Genomic DNA, 20,500 nt, shown 5'->3' on the forward strand with positions numbered 1-20,500 from the left:
ACTTATGACTTTCAAATTTATGTTATATTATAAATTAACAATAATATTAGTGGAGAATATACATATTATTATAATAACTATCTTATTTTAAGTATTTTTATGTTGTGGGTTCTAATTAGTTTAAATAGTAAATTTTTCAAAAAATAATTAATATCTTTAAAAGCAAACATCATAGGGTGAAACTCTCTTAAAAAAAAAAAAAAAATCTCTTGTGTTACTAAATAAATATATAAAAAATAAATAAATAAACCTAGCTCAATCCGAGATCCTGACAGATAAAAAGAAAACCCGTAAAATCCCCCAAAAAAAGAGGAACTTGGTGGGTAAGCCAACCGCTTACAAAGAACAACACCAGGACTGGGAGTAGACCAACGAGAAGCAGTAAAACAACATTAATTATCGTCGAAAGCTTTTTCCTTTGTATGGTCTCTGTGCTTCACAAACACACACACACACACACACACACACACACTCACTTCAGATTTCTCCCCTAGAGACTCAATTTCATGGCTATTTGTTTTCACACAGTGTGCCTTTGACCTCCTCATGTTGTAATTCAATCCGTTACAAAAAAAAAAAAAAAATTTATACTAGTACTAATTCCAATCCTAAAGCTTTTCCCTACCTTCTCTCTCTCTGTGTGTGTATAAATGGCTGATGTTATTCGATTTTCATTTCATTCTCTCCGTTTCTCTTCTTCTTCTTCTTTGCTCACCTCCTTCTCTTCCTCCTTGAATAGTCTCCAACCGGGTCTCCTTCCCATTCCCAACTCAGATAAGAGGGTTTATCCTCTTTTGTATTCTTCTTCTTCTGCTGGAGATTTTGCCCGCTTTGCTTCCACACCCAGAAAGCAGTTGGCCTCTTTAAAGGTAAGCGCTTGCCCTTTTATTTTTTTATTTTTTTATTTTATGTATGTATCTATGTTCTTTTAACAATTATTATGGTGTATTTGTGAAAATTGATTGAATTTATGAGGACCCATTTGCTGAAATTGTTGGATTTTTGTGATATTGTGTTGCAATTGCTAGTAATTGTTGGAAAATTTTGTGTTTTTTATTTATTTTATGTGCATTAAAGTGAAAATGAGAGAAAGCCCATCGGTTAAATTTGCCAGATGATGATATATTGTGTTGCAATTAGTGGTTCAGTTTGTAGTTAGAGTTGAAATTCTAGATTTGACCCAATTAAAAAAGAAAAAAAGTTTGAAATTTGTTTGTTTGTAAGGTAGATTTTTATCGTTTTATGCTTGCTCATGGTTAAAGATGGTTGCTTTGGTTTGGATGCTAATTTGCCGATCCTCTGGTTGGCGACCATATTCATAGAATTGGAATTCAGGATTTATTTATTTTTTTATAGGTAATCAAAGAAATATTATTAATGAAAATAGAAAGTAAAAATACAAGTTGTTCATGATGATGAACAACAAGAAAAGGATAAAACAAACAACAAAAAAGAGGGAAATCAGGAAAAATCTAAGAGAAAACATAAACTCAGAGAGGGAAAAACAATCAGTAAAACCCCAACAACGAAACCACTCAAAAAGACAACGCTGGCATAAAACCTTTAACTCTTCCAAAGTCTTTTTAGTGTCCTCAAAGGAACAACAATTTCGTTCCAACCAAGCAATCCACATCAAGCAACCTGGAATCAAATTCCAAATATTTGAAGTATGATTCCCAAGACATTAATGCCAACAAAATAACAATCTTGCCACCGATCCTGGCATAACCCAATGAATACCGAAAGCTTGAAGCATAAAAGTCCATAAGGTATGTGTAACAGGGCAATGAAGAAGACGAAGGTGGTCCACCGACTCCCCATCACAATGACACATACAACACTGATTTGCCAAAGAGCGACCCCTAAGCATGAGATTATCTAAAGTAAGAATCTGACCATGAGTAGCTATCCACAAAAAGAAAGCCACTCGCTTAGGAACCTTTGGTTTCCAAACACCCTTCCAAGGAAACAAAGAATCCTGAGTTCCCCGAATTGCATGGTAGAAAGACCGGGTGTCAAACTTACCATCTCCTTTGAGCTGCCAACAAAGAGTTTCACTCCTTTCACCCGGAGGAATATGAGATTGGATAAACTCAAGGAGAGAATAAGATGCAGCTAGCAAAAAAAATCATATAATTGGAGTTTTTGCTCGATTCTTATATTTGCTCCTTCTGCTTCAACTTTTTTAGTTGTATAATAATTTATATTTATGGATATATGATATGAGCTCAAATTTAGTTCATTAACTAAATGCTCTATTAGGGTTTTCCTCTTCATTACCTTCAAAACGCTTCAACCTTATAATAGATAAGCAACTTTTAGGAGTCCTCTGCTCATATGTTCTGATATGACAATTTAAAACTTAAAAGCAATTTCTACATTTCTTTTTTTTTTTCTTTTTTTTTGGGGTGGGGGGTGGGTCTTCACCTCATCAGATTCACATTTTATCATTTTTTATTATTACCATAAACATTAAGTTCTGTCCTAGCTCTTAGACTCATCACCTCTCTAACATTGCAATCAAACGTTCTTCTACCCCAACAACAACCATTCTCTTGAGCCCACATGTTATCTCTAAAATGCTTTGTATATCATGCAAGGCATTGGAAGGCAAGTTCAAAGATTCAGACTTTCTTACTTTTATATTTATAAGTAATATAACTTCATTGAATAAAGAAAACAATACAAAAAACCAAAGCACACAGGCAGTGTACTAAGGAACCAGAAAAAACAACAAAAACTATAAAGCAAAGAAAGCACAACTATCTAACAAATCTGTCAAAGAATTAAAAGTAAAAACACCTGAAGCATTTGTCCACTCTAGCAAATTTTGGAGAAAAAACTTCATATCGTGAGTTGATCTCTCACATCCTTCAAAAGCATGAGGATTCCTCTCTCACCAAATACCCCCACATAATACAATGAGGAATCATCCAAATCACCAAGGACTTACGTCTGCTACATTTGTAGCTTGCTAGGAGATCCACAACATGGCATGCATAACCTAGTGAACCCCAAATAAGGAAAAAATCATATTCCACAACTCTCTAGCTACATGGCAATGTAACAATAAATGATCAATGAACTCCCCATCCTTCTTGCACATGCAACACCAATCCAACGCAACTACTCTGCGTTTCTGCAAATTATCCGTAGCTAAAATACGCCCCAAAGCTGCTGTCCACATGAAGAAACTAACCTTTGTTGTCACCTTCAGCCTCCAGAAAGGCTTCCAAGGGAAAGAAGAATGGGTAGTAGAACACAAAACCTTATAAAAAGATTTACCATAAAAAACCCCACTGGCAGAAGTTTTCCAGTATAATTGATCCACTCCATTCCTTCTCGCCAAGCCAGAATAAATCAAATCCAAAAAGGTGACCACTGACTCCAATTCCAAGTCTTGTACCAGTCGAACAAAATTAACATTCCAATTGAAAGTTGAAACCATCTCCTGAGGAAGATAAAAGATGCAGACTTTCTTACTTCTGGTCCTTCTGATTAGGACTTGTGAGCTATAGCTTCGCAAAAGCTAGCTGACACACGTCTCTGTGTGTACTTATTTACAAGTCAGTTACCTTTTGCTACCTGCAATTCTGATATTATTTTGGAGTTTATGTTTAGTTAGTATTCTTATGATTGAAGCATGTAAATAATGTTTTTTCTTATGGTTTGTAGTCTAATGCTAGTTTTGTATACATCACTGCAGGTTCGGGCAACTGTGACTGAAACTGACCAACCAAAATGGTGGGAAAGGAATGCACCAAATATGGTTGACATTCATTCTACACAAGAATTTTTGAGTGCACTAAGTCAAGCCGGGGAGAGATTAGTTATTGTAGAATTCTATGGAACCTGGTGTGCTTCTTGCCGGGCATTATTCCCTAAGGTAACTCTTGTTGCCAGTAGGCTTTGTTCATTACATCTGTCCATTCTTCCTTTCTAAGATTATTATCAAAGCTTCCATGTTGACAAAAATAAGCTCTAGTTACATTCTTGTTATCTTGTTTCCAACAACTTCCAGATAATTCTAGAGAATAGAATACATAAAACTATGATATGTTAGTAATCAATGGATGTTGTGAGTAAAATATCATGTCTTCTCCTTACATTGCCATCTCTTAGAAAGAGCAACTGAACGATTGGACCAGACAGGTTCAGGTAGCTTGAATGTGTCACCTGCCATTGAGAAACACAAGTGGAGAAATATCAGCCTATATTTTTGTTAGGACTGAGGGCATTTTAAGTGGATCTTATGCCTTGACAACGTCAACCTTACTGATTAGATAAAAACCTCTTGAATTTTACTGAAGAGAGATGGTATTCTTTTCCTTGGAACACAGAAAGGCTTGAATATAAAAGCTTTAACTTTTGTGGGGTTTGGAAGAGGTGATTGGTAGGTAGCCTATTTTTTTAGAGAGGCTGATTCTCTGACTTGAACCTACAACCCGTCGCTTTTGGTGGAAGGCACTTGCCATCACACTGGACTTGAGACAGATGTGGATAATTAAATAATTAGCTATTTCTTATGCTGTTTCTAGAAATACTTTTGGTGACTTGTGATGTTTTTGTCCTGATTCTGTTGTAATGAATCTGTCAGCTCTGCAGAACAGCTGAAGAACACCCTGAAATTGTATTCCTGAAAATCAATTTTGATGAGAATAAGCCGATGTGCAAAAGTATGAATGTTAAGGTGCTTCCTTATTTTCACTTCTATCGTGGAGCTGATGGACAATTGGAGGCCTTTTCTTGTTCACTTGCAAAGGTGAGTTTTTAACTCTAATTATGGCATGCTTTTATTAGAACCAGCGTCAAATTCAGAAAATAAAAATTCTTTAATTGGTTACTGGGAGACCTACAAGAATGACATGATATTTCTCTGCTTCTTGGCAACTAAATCATACACTTTGTGTGTGTTTGGATTCCAAGTCTGCGTTTCCAAGCTGGTTTTTTTTTTTTTTTTTTTTTTTTTCACGCGTTTTGGAGTATTGCGGTTACTGTTTAATGAACAGTAACCGCAAATGTTGACTTTCTGCAGTGAATAGTGCACATATGCACTGTTCACGGACCCACAAATTTCATTTTTTTTATCAATTTTTTCATTAAAAATGGGTCCCACAACACTATTCACATATTTAAAAATTATTTTGCTACAGTGTTTTCAGTTTTCAGTTTCAGCAAAATAAGTGTGTGTTTGGTTCCGGCGTTGCGTTTGCTGAAGCTGCGTTTCTTTTTTTTTTTTTCACGCGTTTTGTTTTGGAGTAATGCGGTTACTGTTCATTGAACAGTAATCGCAAATGTTGACTTTCTGCAGTGAACAGTGCATGTGCACTGTTCACGGACCCACAAATTACACTTTTTATCAACTTTTTCATTAAAAATAGGTCACACGGTACTATTCACACATTTAAAAATTATTTTGCTACAGTGTTTTCAGTTTTCAGTTTCAGCAAAATAAGTTCTATCTAAACACACCCTTTAAAGAAAGAAGATGAGGTACAAGCATCTTACACTGTCTATCTTGATCTTTTAAATGCAGGTTGATGCAATCTAAAATGGAAAATTTATATTTTAGAACCCCATCATTAGATTAAACTCTCAAATCTACTTCATGTCCTTTTCCATGCAATAGTCTTTTTTAATGAAATCTTATCTATCAATATATATATATATATATATATATATGAGATTGGGTTCATGACTATCTGGACAAATCATGCCTTTCACTTTCAGTATCTTTAGGATTGTATAGTACGAAAGTAATGCAGATGATCAGTTATCTGTGACTATTCAATTTTGAAAACTCTTGAATCAGTACTTACATCTTTCATGTAGTAAATACGTCTAATCTCTAAATCATTTGCAGTTTCAGAAGATAAAGGATGCTATTCAAACACACAGCACAGCTCGCTGCAGCATTGGCCCACCGAAGGGAGTTGGAGATCTCAAACTAGAAGCCTCCTTTGCTCCAAACGACAAACCATCAGGATCTACATCAGCATAGAGCTTCCCCAATTCAGGCCTTTCGGTTTTAATGCCCATCCCTGTATATGATGCACAAACCTCATAGGTGACCTATCTATTCATATTCTGTATATTTTGTCTAGAATACTACGCAGAAAGTGGTATCCGACTGCATTCTTTGCTATCATGATCTCGCTGTTATGTATGTACCTCAAAACTTGGTGAAAATGGTATTCGGATTCTGGATTTATTATTTTTTTGAGGAAATTCTGGATTTATTAAGTGATTGTTTTTTCATTAACTTGTTTTCCATGCTTGATCACGGGACTTCTTGAATTACCATCTTAAATGAAATGTTAGCAGCAATGTTGATATCTTCAAATTGTTTATGTTGAAGAAGAAAAAAGAAGGAAAAAAAAAAAAAATCCTTTACTAGTGTAAAAAGTTGACTCAATTTAATCAAAACTTAATCACAACTATATTTGGTAATCAGCTGAAATTTACCAGGGAATGTTTCCTGTGTGGTATTTGGATTAGCAATGGGTTATGCAGCATTTTGCCTTTGGGCCGAAAAGAAGGGGGTTAAAGATGACTGCTACTGGACACTGTCTGATGTGGACATTATGGAGGAAATGAAATAGTTGCGCTTTTGAAGATGCAAAGAACTCCAATGTCTCAGTTGGAATCCTTGATGATTGGAGCTATGTACGATTGGTCTCGAGCTTAGGGTATATGATTGGTCTCGAGCTTGGGGTATCATTAGTAACAATTCTCTTATAGGCTTTAAAGACTCACTTTTTGTTTTGTGCATGATTCTTTTAGGCTACTTAGTATTTTATTATAGTGTGGATGAAATAATCTGTTTACGTAATTACTTATTAATTAAAAAAAGAAAAAAAAAAAATGACAGTTGAACTGCTAGAACCTGAAACCATCTTTACCAAGTTCCAAGGGGGAGAACTTGGTAGAAAACTCTAGTAGGCAAGGGTCCTGGATGTGAAAATCGCAAAAAAACGCACAAATTAAATTCTTCATTATTATTAATTTTTTTTTTCCCTGAAGCACAAATTCTTGGTTTGATCAGTGAAACATTCTAATCAATGAATAATCATGTTTGATAATTACAACAATAGAGGTGAAGGGATTCGAACCCTAGTTTTTCTAATGAAGGAAAGTATGCTATGTCACATAGGTTGGGTTGAAGGAGATTCCTTCAAACTGTCAATGGCAGCATTGTAAAGCGATAAATGCCATGACTAACTTAATTTGTTTAACACTTAACATCCTTACTGATGGAGATCAAGGCACCGCTTTAAAAGATTTCATTTAAGTACCAATTGGGCCGGTTACGAGAGCACAAGTAAAGAAGTTCAAGGATGTACTTAACGAACTCATCCAAGAGTTATGGGCTCAAGCAAATTCGTGGAAGTCCATTGAGCATGATCCACGTGGGCAACAAAAAATCATCACTTTGATTCAAGTTCACATTCAAGGTAATATAGTACCGATCAATCAAACTGAAAAAATTTAAAATAAAAATAATTAAACAAAATTATATACGGTACTATCTCTATCAACCCCTGAACCCAAGTCGATAATGCTCAAAATAAAGTTCAGCCCAACCCAAGTCACCAATCCACACGAATACAAAGAGGAGTAGTCGGGTTGGTGGGTTTGATCCCAGACCCGTCTGTCACCCCTACCACACCTGTAACTCTCTCTCTCTCTCTCTCGCTCTGCAGCTGAAGCTTTTGTTGAACAGTTTCTGAGCATACCAAAACCGATTCAGAGGTAAGAATTTCAATTAATTCCCGCCCTCTCTCTCTCTCTCTCTCTCTCTCTCTCTCTCTCTACTATTCGTAAAATTTGATTGGTTTGTGGTTGTGGGTGATATATAGTTTTGGTGTTTTGGGTTTGCATGGTTGTGGTTTGGTTCTTCAGCGATGAGGAGGGATTTTCAACTAGTTTTTGCAAATTTTTTTAATTCATAATTCCCTTTTACCCATTTAATTTGTGTGTGTGTTTGGTTTTACTTTTTAATCTAAGAAAAACTTAAACTTTGAAGAGAACAAAGCAGCAACACAAGTACAGCAAGTGCCTAAGCTAACATAGACGGCTCACTCGCTCAATCACAAAGCACATTGCCACAAATACTAAAGAGCAGAAGAAACACAAACGATTCAATTGAGTACATTTACAGACACTCTAGAAGAAGAAGAAAGAAAAAAAAAAGGGGAAATGGGTCTGCACTTGTTTTGAATTCTGGATTTCACATGTTTCCTTCTTTCACCATTCACTTGCTCGCTCTTTAGTGTTAGCATTTCCTGAGTTTGGATGATTTGGACTCTCCCTTCATCAGGGAACCTTTCTAAAAAGAGCATTTGGACTCATCTCTAGCTAATTGCCGGTAAAGCACTAGGACTGTAAATGAACCGAGCTATTCATAAACAACTCGGTTTGGCTCAATAAAAAGATCATTCATAGTTTGCTTATAAACGAACCAAACATAGCTTTAATTTTAATTTTGTTTAATAAACAAGCCGAGTCCAAGCAAAAAACAAAAGGTTAATGAACAGGCTCGTGAACAATAGTTCTCGATAAAAAACAAGCTGAGTTTAGGCTCGTTTATGAGCTTGGTAATAAGCTTGATATGAGCCTGAAATATAAATTAATATCTTACTAAGCCTTTAATTAATTGGGAGTTGAGACCACGTGTCTGAACCAAATGGGCTTGATAAGTACTTGTATTGGATCTCAAGCTCAAAAGCTTGATATTGAGCTCAAGCTCGATTTGACTAATGAATCAAGTCAACATAAGCTGATTTAGACTATCTGACAAGCTCAATCTCAAACAAGGTTTTGTAGGCTTGGTTCAAACTCAAGCCAAGCTTGAACGTTTTATTTTTGTTGTCAAGCCAAGCTTGAACGTTCAATACTCGACAAAGCTCGACTTGTTGACAAGCAGGAGCATTCACCCTTGACGGGCTAAGCATGTCCCGGATGATATTCTGCCCTTGATCTTATCTAGCAGGGGTTTGCAATCTTGAGATCTTACTAGAATATGCCCTTCCTTGAAGTCAATCAATTCTAAAATCCGGTTCTTCAAAGTATGCGGCTGCACCCCAGAAATAAAACACTTCACTCTTAGTAGAGTTACACATAAACCTGATAGGCACTTGAACTCCTCCAAAGCTTCATTAATGATCCTGATCAAGCTTAGATCAGCTCCTGAGAATACCATTAGATCTTCAGCAAAGCCTATGTGTGTAAACTGGGGTTCATAGCACATTGGGTAGGATTATGAAGTTTCCTGAGTTTTATGCCCTTTCTTGGAGAATTTAGAAAGAAATTTCATACCTAAGACAAATAGTTATGGAGAAGAGGAATCACCCTTTCTTAAATTTTGCACCCCCCTCCATCCCCCCTCCCCCCTCAGCTGCTATTAACAGCAATAGAGAAAGAAGGCGTTTCTATGCACTCCACCTAGTTTACAAATCTGACAGGGGCTCCAATAGCAGTCAAGCAGTGTAAGGTAAAATCCCAATGAATTGATTCATATCCTTTCATGAGGTCAACCTTAATGGAGCATCTAGCAGGCACCTTATCCCTATGTAGGATTTCACTAGTTCCTGAGCTAAAAGGATGTTTTGTGCAATGTTCTTGCCTGGGAGGAATGCAGTCTGGCTTCTACTTAATCTGTTAGCTAGTATATAGTTATACATTTATAGATGATGTTACAACAGGATGTAGACATGACTTATCCCATGCTAGATGGATTTGGAACTTTGGGAACCAGGGTAATGATGGTTGAGTACACCTCTCTTGGCAATTTCCCCGATTTGAAGGAAAATTTTTATTTCATAATTCTGTTTTAGCCATACAATTTATTTACATCTGAAGGATTGGTTTGCCTTCCATATGTATGTATTATTTTGTGAATGGGTTGTTATTGTTTCAATTGATTGCGACATCATTTTAGGCTAATTATCCTTTAATCCCATCTAAATATATACTAATCTCTAACTTCTTTCTTAGGATTCCTTGGAGCAGGGAAAAAAATATTTGACTGATAAGTACGGCTTTTTTCTTTTTCATGGTATTTGGGATTATATATGATCTTTATATAGTTTTTCCCTTTTGTTGATAGATTACTTAAAAAAAGCATATTTGATGGTCATGCCTCTCTGGGTTTTAATCAGTATTCTAGGTCCCTAAATTTCCATTTTGCTTGTGGGTCTTTCATGTGTTTTTCATGACATGGTTGTGGGTTTTCATTGTTCCTGTTGTGAACCAAGATAATTGACTAAATGCAAAAGATACTTAGTCAATTTGAGATGACCAATCTCCTGAAGTTGAGAGAGGAAATAGAAATTTTTGGTTAATTTTCTGCTTAGTTCTCATTAATGCATTCAACGCACATAAATAGCCAAGGATGAGATAACCTCATCAACAAATCCTAAAACATAGGAACTAATCCTATCCTAAAACATAGGGATCAATTTAAATACAAGAAAATAACAATACTAATCTACTACTACCTTATCCAGATAAAGATCTATCACCAAGCCTAAATTTAAATACTTCTAATGCAAATAACAATTTATCCAGCACATTATCTTGGGTTATTACAGTTCCTTTATAGTTGAGTGGGAATTTTTATATATGAATTATTGTTGTCACATAGACCTGCAATGGCTTTATAATTATATTAAGAATACTACAAATATTTGTATTTCAATGATCTAGGTTAATGGCTTCTTTGAATATAATAGCGTATAGTGGTTAATGGTTCAGGAAATTCATGGACAGATTAACCAAGAAACAGTTCTCATCTTTTCTTTAAATTTATATTTTTGCATATGAATGCTCTCCCCCATTTGTGTAATTTCTGTTATGAATGGCCGCTTTGAATATAATAGCAGATAGTGGTTAATGGTTCATTTTATTCATGGACATGTTCATCAAAAAACCATGCTTACCTTCTCTTCAAAACTATATTTTATAAGAGAACTTGATTTTGAACTGAAATGTGAAAGATTGATGGATTTCCAAAAGGTCTAATACTAAGCTAACTCTAAAAATAGAAGTATGCAATCAGATGAGTTTTAAATAAGCATAAGATAGACAATACATACTTTGATGGGGTTATCTGTTTAATATCAAATCTTTCACATGAAACTAACTAAAAAATTTTTATTTGGAAATAATGAAACATAATATAGTCATAGTATTTATGTAACTGCTAGCAGCAATTGTTTAAAAGAAATTTTTTGAAGCATATTATATATCAGTTGTTTGAAAGCCTTTTTACTTTATTTCTTCTGCTTCTTTATGCTAGCATTTTTTTTTTGATTCAATCAAGTTGTGAAGTTATTGTTTCTTATGTGGAACAACCTAAGCTCCCCTGAAGCATTCACTAATGGCTCCTTTGAATATATTTTCAGCCAAGCAGCAAAGTACTGTAAATGGTTTATGAATGTGAATTTGATTCTTTCCTCTGGCAAAATAATTAACTTCAACTTTTCTGAATGATGAATGTTGATGGCCTATGTTTAAACTTAAATGATTTTGATTTGAAACTTTTGGGAGGCTTAATCGTACATTTTTAGTTTCCCAATCTCTTTGTAATTTAGTATTTTTATTGAGGGTAAATTCATGAATCAGTTTGTTATTGTTTCTAATCTATCAAGTCATTTTTACATATGCAATTCTTTTTTTCCCCTTCAAAATATTTTGCATCCATTGTCTGTTTTCAGTTTGTTAGTCTTTTCTATAGCATGCTTAATCTATCATTAAGGGGGAAAAAAGAATTTCAAAAGATAAATTAAAATGCAATAAGAGTTCTTTCAGGTGAAAAGTCCATATACTTTTGTTGTTAGATTAGAATCCAAAAATGAAAAATAATAATAAAAATAAATAAAAATAAAAACACTAGACAGCTTCACCATTCTAAATTAGAAGTTTGGGGTCTAGATAAAATCAATAGCTATATGAATGTTTTGTAGTACAATTGTCAACTTACCAGTCAATGTAAATATTTTGATTGGATTATCAACCTCAAGGATATGTTCTTGATGCTCTAGAAGAAGTGAATACTAATCTTATGATTTTTCCGGTAGTTCCTATCTTAATGAAAAAGTTTTCAGATGTGCCTGCTGATTGGTCACATCAGGGATGTCAATTTGGCAGGGAGGACATTCTACTAAGAATGTGACATCTTTAGAATTGGACAAATCTTGAAGAGTTTTACCATTCTAAATTAGAAGTTTGGGGTCTAGATAAAATCATTAGCTATACGAATATTTTGTAGTACAATTGTCAACTTACTAGTCAATGTAAATATTTTGATTGGATTATCAACCTCAAGGATATGTTCTTGATGCTCTAGAAGAAGCGAATACTAATCTTATGATTTTTCCGGTAGTTCCTATCTTAATGAAAAAGTTTTCAGATGTGCCTGCTGATTGGTCACATCAGGGATGTCAATTTGGCAGGGAGGACATTCTACTAAGAATGTGACATCTTTAGAATTGGACAAATCTTGAAGAGTTTTACCATTCTAAATTAGAAGTTTGGGGTCTAGATAAAATCATTAGCTATACGAATATTTTGTAGTACAATTGTCAACTTACTAGTCAATGTAAATATTTTGATTGGATTATCAACCTCAAGGATATGTTCTTGATGCTCTAGAAGAAGCGAATACTAATCTTATGATTTTTCCGGTAGTTCCTATCTTAATGAAAAAGTTTTCAAATGTGCCTGCTGATTGGTCACATCAGGGATGTCAATCTGGCAGGGAGGACATTCTACAAAGAATGTGACATCTTTAGAATTGGACAAATCTTGAAGAGTTTTACTATTCTAAATTAGAAGTTTGGGGTCTAGATAAAATCATTAGCTATACGAATATTTTATAGTACAATTGTCAACTTACTAGTCAATGTAAATATTTTGATTGGATTATCAACCTCAAGGATATGTTCTTGATGCTCTAGAAGAAGCGAATACTAATCTTATGATTTTTCCGGTAGTTCCTATCTTAATGAAAAAGTTTTCAGATGTGCCTGCTGATTGGTCACATCAGGGATGTCAATTTGGCAGGGAGGACATTCTACAAAGAATGTGACATCTTTAGAATTGGACAAATCTTGAAGAGTTTTACCATTCTAAATTAGAAGTTTGGGGTCTAGATAAAATCATTAGCTATACGAATATTTTGTAGTACAATTGTCAACTTACTAGTCAATGTAAATATTTTGATTGGATTATCAACCTCAAGGATATGTTCTTGATGCTCTAGAAGAAGCGAATACTAATCTTATGATTTTTCCGGTAGTTCCTATCTTAATGAAAAAGTTTTCAAATGTGCCTGCTGATTGGTCACATCAGGGATGTCAATTTGGCAGGGAGGACATTCTACAAAGAATGTGACATCTTTAGAATTGGACAAATCTTGAAGACTTTTCTTTTGGACTGCATTTAAAGAAACTTTTGATATATTATCTGGTGGCCTTTCTCTTTTCTTGTTTCTTTTGACATGATTAATTCATCATTATATTTTGCCCATCATAGCTTGGTTGTTTTCAGTGTTGAACAAGTCTTGATGAAGTGTCATTTGAGAAACTTGAATGAAAAATTATCAAATGGTCAGTTTAGAAGTTTTTGTTTTTGTTTTAATAAAGGCAATTTCCACTGACCCCTCTAGAAGATAACTAAAACTTCAAAAGCAAAAATTAAAAATATTAATTGTCAAAGACTAATGTACTGAGTTGAAACTTACCTATGCATAGTGCAGGTTTGTGGTCATTATAATAAAATAGCGATGGTCTTTGAGTAATCAAACAATGAATGAGTTTGGTTTGGATGGGTCTTTACCCAGGACAGTGAGGGATGATTGTAGGTGCTTGGTCCTCATCCCTCAGTGAAGAGTGTGGTGGTCAGTGTGAAATTCTGTATTAAAAAAATTTACATTTCCTAATTTTTTTTTCTCTCTCTCTCTTTTTTTTTTTTTTTTGGAAAACCTTAGGGGAACAAAAGGAAAAGACCCTAACCTTCTTAAGATTATAGTGCTAATGGCAAGCTATCTATGGAGGAAATACGCAGACTATGTGTACACGAAGTGGGAAAGAACGATACTTTGGGACATGGTCGATCCGTACAGGCGACCCAAGTCCTTTAAACCTTTAGTCACAATCTATATTGCTGCCTTCTACACTGGGGTCATTGGTTCTGCCATCACAGAACAACTCCACAAGGTAACTATTTACTATTCGGAACACTTTTCCAGGTATCTTCTTCTTCTTCCCCACTGTTCTTTATTTGATTTTGTTGTTCAATTTGTCATATAAATGATACCTTTGTGTTAGATGTGGAGATTTGAGGGATAGCTTTGTTTCTAGATTCGGGAGTAAACTATGCTTATAGTTATGTCTTAGGTACTATCAGTAAGTTATCATTGCTCCTATTTGTGTCTCATAATACTTTTTCACAAAGCTGATCACATGGAAGTTGATATTCCCTGACCATGGGGAAGGAACCGAGAACAACAGGGAAAGGATGAATAAGATGATCAAGATCCTCGGACTTAGCCTTTTTTTTTCTTAGCCATTTTCTTTTGAGTTGTTGGTTCTTGTTCTATGTGTCATCATCATCTTGTGCAACAAAGATAAGAGAGAAAATGAAAATCCTTATTTGCATTTTGTGGAACTTACACTGCCTAGTGGAATGGCAATTAACTTTGTTAAGGCATGCTTTTCCCCCCTTTTCATCTCGAGTTAGTTCTCAATTGCTCGTATCATGTTGAGTTTCATGGCATGCCATTTTTTGATACACTTGAGGTCTGGATGGCATTGACTAGATTTCTTTATAGCGTCAGTTGGAACAGAATTATGAGTCTGGTTATTTTTGTATACAATTAATATGAAGTTTAACAGTTGTCATTTTAAGAATGATAGAAATTTCTACTGTTGCTGTTAATAATTGGGATAAAATTTCCTAGGATCTAAGAACTGTGCCTTGTTGTATTGTGCAGGAGAAGTATTGGGAAGATCACCCTGGGGAAGCTGTCCCTCTAATGCAGCCAAAGTTCTATTATGGACCTTGGAGAATAATAAGGGGGGAGGCCCTTACACCCAATCCATGAAAGCCACAATCCAGTTGGAGTACAGTGTTAAGAGTTTCTGCCATTTCACTTTTTGTTCCTTTAAATGATTTTACGAATGTTAAGGCTTGGTAATATTTAGTGAATAATATTTGCTGTTGCTTCAGAAAAAAAATTGAAGGAAAACCTTGATTTGATGATGCTTGTTACTGAGAAACAATTGTGTTGAATTTCTACCATTTTACTTCCTTTTTAACTGATATAGGTGTTTTGTAATTTATATAGAGATACTTTTAGTGTTTCCTTGAATATGATCATCAATATATTAGGATTAAAAAAAAATCTGAAACCTCATTTGATTGTCTTTTCTTCTTCAAATTTGATTATGGTTTTCTTTGGGTTATTCACTTTTGTATAATTGCATTTGATGCTGTCTTTATTAGAAAGCTTTTATGAATCATGATATGAATCAAACTCTCCCGCAATGGTTCCTGATATATAAACAGGTGTGGACATTTTAAGTGCATTTCTTACCTATTCTTGCATCTGAGCTGCAAACTGGTGCATTTTTTACCATGTCAAATGACGAAAATTATGCGTATCAATGTGCTTGATCATAATGGATACTAGCAACTTTTTTGCTCTAGATGATCCTCGCAGTGAAAGGTTGTTCTCTATATTTTCCCCCTCTTTTTGTAATTTTGTTCAAGGCTCTCTGTTTCTTTCAAGCTACTATATTGTTATCAGACTTCCTACTTTGTCACTTTCATGTATTCCAGAATCTGAATTTTCTAAAGCAACTCTACCACAATGTTACAAACATATGAACATATTGTACGTATGAAGAATATTTATTTTCTTAGATGAATGAGTTTGTTCCCAATGGGTGGGGTTATCAAGCATATCTTATCTGGTCTTGTACATTTTGCTTTCCAAGTTAGAGGTAGAACCGGTGCATTGTTGAAGTCTTCTATGTCAAATAGTGGCATTGTAGATCTGTATATTCAATACATACTCTTTTACTATTGATGATAACAACTTATCCTTGTATTGATACTTCAAAACATCATTTATCTGCAGTAGCCTTATAGTGAAGAAAATCATCATTAAGTGGAGTGGATGTTATATGCTTCAAAACCTATCTAATATATATATATATATATATGTGTGTGTGTGTGTGTGTGTGTGTGTGTGTGTGTGTATCAGTAGTGGAGGTCGCAAAACTTGGTATAAACCTCAAAAAGAATCTCATGTCAAACATGTAAATGGTCCACTGGACAAAAAAACGTGAGTTGGGACTCAGAAATGTACTACAAAACACATTAATTAAAAATAGACTCAACCTTCTGTCGTTTATCCTTAAAAAAAATAAAAGACTCAGCCTTAGTTTTTTCACTTTGCCTGGCCTATCTCCCAAAGCCAAGTGTTTTACACTCAGCTTTTACACAATTAATTTTTGTGCATTTGAATTTTTTAAGGAAATTTATCAACATGATGGTCTTACTACAATCTGTTCTCTGATGTGGCGTAGAAACTTGATGGTAATTAGCTCATGTTCTTACGTCATGGCCGAAAGGTGATTCATTGCGTTCACTAACATGGTCCTTAATCCCCCATATACCGTAATTAAGATCTTTAACTTGGTCAACGACTTGATGAATCATCACTTCCAAATCTAACTAACATGTAATATTTTCTGGCATAGAATTAGCCGTAGAGTTTATCCAAAATAGAATGTACCATTTGTTTACAACACCAATCAAAATTAGAACTTCATGGTACACGTTCCTAAATCCCCTCCCCTCTAGCATTGCCGCTCTCTCTCTCTCTCTCTCTCTCTCTGCATGCAAATCTCTGGAAAATGACGACGTATGGAACAATCCCAGCGGCAACACCATCATCATCATCATCATCAAATTTACAGTTTGTTTCACTTGCAAAAGAATGGATCAATTCGGGTCTTGGTATGCCAAGGCCATGGAAGGAGATGATCAAACTTCAAGATCTCAGCTTTCCCACCAGCGTCTCTCAATTAATCCAAAGAATCAAGATAAACGTCGCAGTCTTCCGCATGAACTACGCCATTATAATATTGTTCATTCTCTTCCTCAGCTTGCTTTGGCACCCCGTCTCAATGATTGTCTTCATTGTCATGATGGTTGCATGGTTGTTCTTATACTTTCTACGCGACGAACCATTGGTTGTCATGGGGTATGATATAGATGATAGAATGGTGATGCTGGCCTTGTTGCCAATCACTGTCCTTAGCCTTTTCCTTACAAATGCCAAGAAAAATATCATAGTAGCACTTGCTATTGGACTTGTGGTTGTAATGGTTCATGGAGCATTGAAGGAGACAGATGATCTGGTCATTGTGGATGGAGACGAAGGGATTGTATCAGGTGGTAATGAAGATATGAAAATGCCTCTCAAAAATCCTGCCTCCTCTTCTTTTAGTCTGTCATAAGGGTTTGTCTTCATCATGTTTTGGATGTTGTTGTTTCAATCTAGAATCACAAGAGGTGAGAAATGAATTAACCTTTTTTTTCACCCCTTTTGTTTTTTCCTTGGGTTTTTGATGATTGATTAATTTGTTGTGTTACATATAATTCCCCCCAAATTGGGGGGTTTTGTTTAGCTTGTTTTTTTGTTTTGTTTTTACACTCACTTTATTTCTCACATCTCTATTTTTTTTCTTTTATTCAAATTAAAATTCTTCCATTCAAGCCCTTTGCTTTTCCAATGCAAGAGTTCCCCATCTTAGACGTGCCCAATAAGTTACAATGATATCATATAAAATCAACTGAAAATTAATTAGATCCCTTGACCTCTCTTTCTCTCTCTTCTAGACTCTGTTTCAATGGAATAAAATCAAAGGTAATTGACATTGACCAAGTATTTGAACCTAGAAAAAAAAATGAGACTACTTCCAAATCAAAGAGCAAGACAAAAAGCAAAACAATTTCACACCACAAAAGCTATTATAATAATCCAAAGAGAAATAAAGGGTGGGCAATGCCAATGCCTTTTCCATTTAGTTCCACACCCCCCGTGGAAACCAAAAAAAGCGTGCTTTGAATTCTAATTGTTCAATGTTCAAAACTGAAGTCAGTCACAAGGACCAAGTAAAATAATAGGTCATCGTTGTTGAATTGGGGCCCATACAACATAGACCAGAACAGCATTCCTGACATGAGAAAGATGAACTGGTATTGGCTAATTTGTCACCTATATATATATCATGCCTCAGAGATAGCTCATAAAGCATAAGAAGATTTCTGGGTTCTTCTCTCTTTGGATTTTGGCGGGGGATAAATGCATTCTTTCCCACTGCTCCTTCCTCTATGCTAATGATCATAATTTGATAAAATAACGCAGTTTGTATATGAGAATGCATTTTTACCCCGCCAAAACTCAAAGAGAATGAAGAGAATGATATCTTCAAAGGTTAAGCAAAGACAACACCATCTACAATATGCCAACGACTAGCATGGTGAGTCTATCTCCTTTATGTGGAATGTATGTATTATTGTTATTCTTCTTTCTTCACTACTTTTCATTTGGGGTTGGAAAATCTTCTTTCTTGAATCTTACATGCTAGAAGAGGAAATATTATATGTTAAGAATCATAAGGATTCCTTTTTACATTCTTGAAATTTTTTATGTAAACTATTCCTTTAAATTCTTGCTTATAAAATTTGATTATATATTAACTTTTACTTTTTTGGGGGTTGAGTACAACTTCATTCATCCAGAAAAAGATGAAGTAGTAACTAAAGCAAGTTTTACTTTTGGGTCTCTCCGGACTATACTCGCCAAAGCTATCTTTCCTTGCACAGGAAATGCATGTTCAGGACACAACTGTGGTGTAACTTTTGTTGTTTGTCACTTTGTTGATTAGAGTTTGTGACAATGAGTTCTTTTTAGATTTTAGTAGTTCACAAAAATAAAAATCCTAGGAAACATTTTTTCTTAATGAATTTTTCCAACACCAAGAGTCAAATTAGAGAGACAAAGTTGACTGTCATTATTTTGACTCATACCATCCAAAACATGAGCTGTTCCACATCCTTATTACTTTTTTTTTAAAGCTGATGTCTTAATCCATAGCAAGATTAGTTGAGACATTATGGTAAATATTTCTGGTCTTTCTAATTATGTGACAAAGCAAGATTAGTCATTGATTTTGCCAGTTGTCAGTTTATAAGTCCAAGTAACTTCAGCATGATATATGCTGCAAAAGTTGCAAATCTTTGCATGTTTATCCCAAGAAACATTAATGATTTTGTAATCTAATGTTATTTCTCTTTTACAGGAAAGAGATCTTGGATTCAATTGGTTGTAAATGTGTTGGCCAGATTGGCATGCATGGACTTTTTAGAGAGTTATCCATCCTCTGTAAAAAAATACAATAGAAAACTATCCTAGGAAAACTCCATTCTCAAGTGTTTTTGACAATGACTAGCAGTGTCAATGTCATATGCTTGATAAATCAGCTATCACAGCTAGGCTCCTAACATAGCCTCTATGAAGGTTTCCAACCACTCCTTTCGAGCATAGTGAGCTGTCAATAGTCAATTAGCCATGCTAGAATTTGGAAAATTTGGGGAAATTTTGGTCTTTCTTGTTATGTGACAAAGAGTTTGTCCATATATTGCTGAAAATGGTACATATGGTAAGAAAATAATTAACACATTTCCGGCCTGCATGTGACTATTATATAATTTTGTTATTATCTGGCTGCGCAAAGCTTTTATCTATTGCTTTAGTACATTAAATGGGACACAAATAGGTTGTGTTTAAGGGACAATTCTTACATACTTTTGGAGCAGTGTTTCATATTCTCACAAAGGAAGTGGGTTCCATGGTAGGTTCCATGTGTGGACCCACTTATTTTATGAGAGCTCAAAGCACTACTATAGAAGTATGTAAATTTTTCCCCATGTCTAACCATATATGGTTTTAGTGTTTTACTATTGTCATGCAATAGGACATATCATAACAGTTCTCATGAATGCTAACATAGACTCAGAGCTTGTAATTTCTGAAAATTTACCAAAGGGTTGGGATAGTGCTCAAACTTTAAAATAAAATTGAGAGCTTCTTTAAAAGGGTTTGATGCTGAAATGTGGCATGAGAATACCGAATGTAAAAGGGAGAATTAGATGCTCACACAGTGAATAATAACTTTGTTTTGTTTTTATTTTTGGGTGGGCTAGAATAGTTATCTGATAAATTCTCTGCAATTGGCATCTCAACTTGGTCAAGTGTTGCTGAGCTAGACTTTGGAGATGAGGATTGGGGCTGATGCGGATACATGGTGGTTGGTGAATATTCTTAGTTGTTTTGGCTAGTGCTAGTCAGCCCTGCCTTTTTAGTCGCTAATGTTTTAGTGCATTTCTTTTGAGGAAAAAATATCTTATGAATCGGTTTTAT

General features: G+C 34.9%; 3 protein-coding genes and 1 long non-coding RNA gene across 4 annotated transcripts; all 4 read left to right on the forward strand.

Annotated features, from left to right (window-relative positions):
* Positions 1 to 280: 280 nt before the first annotated feature.
* LOC115976125 (thioredoxin-like 2, chloroplastic) lies at positions 281 to 6,254 on the forward strand. Its single transcript, XM_031097240.1, has 4 exons — positions 281 to 869; positions 3,707 to 3,886; positions 4,598 to 4,762; positions 5,864 to 6,254. Exons 1-4 carry the CDS (start codon positions 651 to 653, stop codon positions 5,999 to 6,001), a joined length of 702 nt encoding a protein of 233 aa, XP_030953100.1. The 5' UTR covers positions 281 to 650; the 3' UTR covers positions 6,002 to 6,254.
* A 1,291-nt stretch (positions 6,255 to 7,545) lies between these two features.
* LOC115976127 (uncharacterized protein At4g29660) lies at positions 7,546 to 15,264 on the forward strand. The gene is made up of 3 exons (XM_031097241.1): positions 7,546 to 7,752; positions 13,991 to 14,219; positions 14,996 to 15,264. The coding sequence occupies exons 2-3, from the start codon at positions 14,037 to 14,039 to the stop codon at positions 15,104 to 15,106; spliced, it is 294 nt and encodes a 97-aa protein (XP_030953101.1). The 5' UTR covers positions 7,546 to 7,752; positions 13,991 to 14,036; the 3' UTR covers positions 15,107 to 15,264.
* A 1,581-nt stretch (positions 15,265 to 16,845) lies between these two features.
* Positions 16,846 to 17,643, forward strand: LOC115970789 (PRA1 family protein F2). The gene has a single exon (XM_031090400.1). It carries the CDS (start codon positions 16,926 to 16,928, stop codon positions 17,529 to 17,531), a length of 606 nt encoding a protein of 201 aa, XP_030946260.1. The 5' UTR covers positions 16,846 to 16,925; the 3' UTR covers positions 17,532 to 17,643.
* Positions 17,644 to 18,349: 706 nt separating this feature from the next.
* Positions 18,350 to 20,204, forward strand: LOC115957482. The gene is made up of 2 exons (XR_004084367.1): positions 18,350 to 18,557; positions 19,380 to 20,204. It is a non-coding gene; the product is annotated as an uncharacterized LOC115957482 (long non-coding RNA).
* The last annotated feature ends 296 nt before the right edge of the window (positions 20,205 to 20,500 follow it).

Source organism: Quercus lobata, chromosome 2, assembly GCF_001633185.2.
Source record: "Quercus lobata isolate SW786 chromosome 2, ValleyOak3.0 Primary Assembly, whole genome shotgun sequence".
Lineage (NCBI taxonomy): Eukaryota > Viridiplantae > Streptophyta > Magnoliopsida > Fagales > Fagaceae > Quercus > Quercus lobata.

Excerpts from the sequence above, each read along its gene's own strand:
- LOC115976125 (XM_031097240.1), top strand. The coding sequence starts at position 651 with ATGGCTGATGTTATTCGATTTTCATTTCATTCTCTCCGTTTCTCTTCT. Across the intron at positions 870-3,706 it reads AGCAGTTGGCCTCTTTAAAG|GTTCGGGCAACTGTGACTGA; the intron begins GTAAGCGCTTGC and ends ACATCACTGCAG. Across the intron at positions 3,887-4,597 it reads GCCGGGCATTATTCCCTAAG|CTCTGCAGAACAGCTGAAGA; the intron begins GTAACTCTTGTT and ends TGAATCTGTCAG.
- LOC115976127 (XM_031097241.1), top strand. The coding sequence starts at position 14,037 with ATGGCAAGCTATCTATGGAGGAAATACGCAGACTATGTGTACACGAAG. Across the intron at positions 14,220-14,995 it reads TCACAGAACAACTCCACAAG|GAGAAGTATTGGGAAGATCA; the intron begins GTAACTATTTAC and ends TGTATTGTGCAG.
- LOC115970789 (XM_031090400.1), top strand. The coding sequence starts at position 16,926 with ATGACGACGTATGGAACAATCCCAGCGGCAACACCATCATCATCATCA.